This window comes from Ailuropoda melanoleuca, chromosome 8 (genome assembly GCF_002007445.2).
Source record: "Ailuropoda melanoleuca isolate Jingjing chromosome 8, ASM200744v2, whole genome shotgun sequence".
Classification (NCBI taxonomy): domain Eukaryota; kingdom Metazoa; phylum Chordata; class Mammalia; order Carnivora; family Ursidae; genus Ailuropoda; species Ailuropoda melanoleuca.
This window is the reverse complement of record NC_048225.1, coordinates 96,855,513-96,859,711: the sequence shown is the minus strand read 5'-3', so window position 1 is coordinate 96,859,711 and position 4,199 is coordinate 96,855,513. Positions and strand designations below refer to the sequence as shown.

Here is a 4,199-nt window from a genome sequence, read left to right as displayed (position 1 = left end):
GTTGGAGTTCAGTCACCTCAGCTATCCGCTCCATTCATGACTGTCTAGATCCAGAATGTACTAACTCATTCTTAACATTCTGTAGGGTTGAGGCCATTACAGCCAAAGAGATCCATTTCTCATAAGCCTAGGCACACAGAAGGCACTCAAAAAATGCTGGACAAATAAACTTGTCATCTGTTCTAGTAACTATTAAGCTGTCGAAAGGCCTCTTTTTTTTTTTTTTTTTTGGCTTTTACCCTATTACTATAAACTCTTATGTATTTTGTTTCCCTGAGGATATATGGCTCAATGGAATTGGGACAATGCTTCAGTTAAACTAACATTTATGAGCACCTAAGAGGCATGGGGCAAGCAAAACTTATAAGACAAAGGCATTGCTTCCAAGCAGTCAGTATAAATCCAAGGGTCTAGTTTTTGGCTCTAGTTTTCTTAAAAATTTTCTGTAAAATTGTAATTATTAATTATTAACACTGTACTAATCACTGTAGTTAATATAATATTCTCTGTGAATGGGTGACCAGATGTTGCCTCTTCTTTTCAAAGACAATTACTACCCTTGTTCTTCTAAGGACCCTTCAGACTGTATAGCAGCTTGCTAGCCTTTCCTACCTCCCTGGACCCTATCACACTCACATTTTGGAACTAAGTAGCTGGAAGAGAGAGAAACAATATGAACAGCGTTGCTTCAAAAACACATCCCACGTGTTGCTTATAAAGTGCTCTCAAGGGCACTTGGGTGGCTCAGTTGGTTAATCGTCTGCCTTTGGCTCAAGTCATGATCCCAGGGTCCTGGGATTGAACCCCACATGGGGCTCCCTGCTCAATGGGGAGTCTCCTTCTCCCTCTCCCTCTGCCCCTACCCCTGCCTGTGCTGTCAAATAAATAAATAAAATATTTTTAAAAAATACAGTGCTTTCAGATATGCTAATGAGATCTTCAAAATAGCCTGATAATTAAGGCAAGGTGCGGTATTTTCTTCTCTGACAGATGAGAAATCCGGGGCTCCTTCCACTTCCCCTTCCACATGGGAGCAGGGGATGACTATAACGGCATAGGCAGGGCCGCCTGTGGATCCCGGCCCCTCCAGGGATGCAAGAGGGCCATGGACCTAAAGAAGGCTCACTGGGCACCCCTGACGAAACACTAAAAGCCCTAACATCACCCTTCTCCGTCTACTTCACACCTTAAACCCTCAAAATCATCTATTCTGCTTTATGCTTCCAGGCCAGCTTCTTGCCCCCACGACAGAGATTTCCAGAATAAACAAATGACACCAAACGCCACTGCCACTGAAGATCACGTCATCGGGCATGATGGGGTCCCTGAAGAGTGGAATCTGAACCCGAAACCAAGGCCGAATGAGCTCTCGGGCCTTTGCATCTTATCTCCAGGCCTCATTTTCTGACCCAAAGAGTCGGAACCCTAAGAGTCCCCTCTCTTCGCCCCGCCCTTCCACTCTCCCTCGTCACTTCAGCCTGACCTGGATGCTGCATTTCCTTCCACATCTTTACAATCTTGAAACTTGGGGACTCTTTCAGGGCAGTCATCGAAAACTGAGGGATTCCTACCTGATAAGAAGCCTGAGAAACAAGCAAAACACTCAAGGTGAGAGTTTGGTATCTTTTAACCCTTGACCTCTTTGGGGGGATTGGAGGGGAGACGGAAATGGGTTATGAAATATGCGCAGCCTATAGTCAGCGCCACCCGTGCAAGAGCACATTAAACATTAACTACGCCACTGAAACCAGCCAAGTCTTAGAGGAGAGTAAATAGAGAACATGTGGAGCGCTGGCATGGGTGGGGGAGGGGCGCGCAGGGCTCCAGTCCCATTCCTGTTTGGCCTCTCCGTACCTTCTAAGCAGGCCCAAGGCCCCCTTGTCGCCCTCGTCCCATGAGCCCACCCCTATATCTTTCAAGAGTTCATCTTCTCTCCCCACTAGTCGAAGAGACTCCCTATTTCTCTTAGACCACGTGTCTTTCTTTGCTGACTATCCAGAAATACGCCTCGGGCTGGGGAACATCCTGAGAAAACTGCCGGGAGGACTAAAGGTTGCACTGCGCGTACAGGCTTCTCCATGAGCACGTGGAGGGGCATGATGGGGTCCCTGAAGATCATGTCATCGGGCATGATGATTAACGTTATAATCTGTTTCACAGGTTTGAGGCAAAGGGTACATCGACCTCTCTTCTGCACAGAAGAGCTTTGTTTGACACTGCAGGTTATCTTATCACTGACAAGTTCACCATGGATGGCAGCCCTCAGTCAGTGAGTTTGGTGGGCTGGTTCAGTGGTGTGGGCTCAGCTAAAACTGAGAAATGCAGTTGCCAGGACTGGAGACCCAGCACATTTGCTCAGGGCTGGCGGGTGCCAGGCCCTGGGAGCCTGGCATGGGGGTCTTCCCACTTCGCTTTTTCCTGTGGCAAGAGGAAAAGAGGTGAAGTTAGGGACCACCTAACTTAACACCCACCTGCCCAAAGTGGATAATGGAGGGCTGACTTGCTACTCTGACCTCAGCTGAAGGCAGCTGCTTAACCCACTGAGCTACCCTGACTTGCTACTCTGAATTGACTTCGACATCCAGCTTCCTTGGGCAGGTAATCTGGCCACGCATACTCTCAGCTGGGAACACCTGGAGGAAAACAGAGCCAAGCCACCACAGTGGTCTGGTTCTTCTGTGGACTCTGCCACCCTACTTTGGCCAGAGCCCCACTGAGAACTCCTACCAGTTTCGAGGTACGACCGTGAAATCCTAATGTGGGTTGGGTCCCGGCACAGCCCAGCGAGTGGCTGTTTGCCAATCTCTGTGTCTAACAGCAGGCAAAGTCAGAACATTAACTGAGTTGAAGCCAAATAAATTCAACTTTGCAACTAGATTATCCGTGGGTTTTCCAAAGATGAACTGGCAGTCTGAGTTGGAGTTTTCTGAGCCTCACATCCCCTTACAAACAACCCAGCACAGCTCATACCCTCCATGCTTGTCCACAGAGAGCTCATTATCACGGTACCATTACTGAACACACACACACTGCACCCTTTATTTAAATAAAGATAGACACTGAGTTGATAAAGCCAGGGGAAAATTTCCTGTTAGAAATGCAATGGAGAAACTAAGGCACTTTTCTCCCCTGGGTGATCCCCCATTTTGACTCCCTGTACTCTAACAATTCCTTTCCAAAATCACAACTCAATTTCGATTGCTCAGAGATGGAAATTTCCAAAACAAAACTACGTTATTTTCTTCTTGTCTGTAAGATACGCTTATCCAACCGAAATAGGCAGATGAAACAAATGTGCATCCCAGCCCTGGTCTCCACAACAACATTCCGATCTTCAGAAGCCATCAGCCTGCTCTGACCCCAGACTGGGTTCACAGAGTTGAGGAACAGAAAGGAAAGCCTCCTGGCTGGGGTGCACAGGGCTCCCCACTACCCTGTGGCTCCGACTTCCCACGAAGCACCCCTTCTTGCTGCAGAATAAGCAATAGCTGGTTAGTCATTAACTCACCTTCCCTGGATGAGGGGCTGCAGAGAGGAAAGAAACACCCGTTTATGTCAAAGGGCAGAAACGGAGACAGAGACTCCTTCCCTGCCTTCCACTGTTTTCTTCTTTTGACCTCCTCCAGACTTACCTGGACAGGTAAATGCTTCATCTGTGCGGCCCCACCCCACCCTGCCACTGACTCACAGCCAATCCCAGCCTTCCCTCCCTACTTCTCATTCCAGCTGTTTCTGCAGGNCTCACCTTCCCTGGATGAGGGGCTGCAGAGAGGAAAGAAACACCCGTTTATGTCAAAGGGCAGAGACGGAGACAGAGACTCCTTCCCTGCCTTCCACTGTTTTCTTCTTTTGACCTCCTCCAGACTTACCTGGACAGGTAAATGCTTCGGGGGGTGGGGGAGTGGGCAGGGCGGGGCTGCTCTCATGTAGCCAATCATCTCTTGCCCTCCCCTTCCCCTGGTTAGAGCCAATAAAGAAAAGAAAAAAGAGAGAGAGAGAAATAGGAGGGCTGGAAGAAGAGACACATTTGGGCTCAGACTGGAAGAGGAGAGTTGGCAGGAAGGGAGTAGGCAAAAGATATTATTTAAAATTTTCAGTATGAAGAAACACAGACAGGCAGTATGCTTTTCTTTTTGTCTATTTGAAACTTGATTTTCTATCTAGAGCTGCTTTCCTTTACTTGAAGTAAGTATTCCCCT

General features: G+C 48.0%; 1 protein-coding gene across 4 annotated transcripts in view; it reads right to left on the bottom strand.

The window, feature by feature from the left end:
* Positions 1-3,848, bottom strand: part of C8H1orf116 (chromosome 8 C1orf116 homolog) — an 18,012-nt gene extending 14,164 nt beyond the window's left edge. Inside the window, exon 1 of one of the 4 annotated variants that reach the window (XM_002928671.4) lies at positions 3,746-3,848. Coding sequence is in view for 1 of the 4 variants with exons in the window: in XM_034666960.1 (XP_034522851.1) it covers positions 3,633-3,653 (21 nt within the window). In the remaining 3 variants the exon portion in view is untranslated. The other 3 variants (XM_034666959.1, XM_034666960.1, XM_034666958.1) reach the window with 3 other exon arrangements.
* Positions 3,849-4,199: the final 351 nt, after the last annotated feature.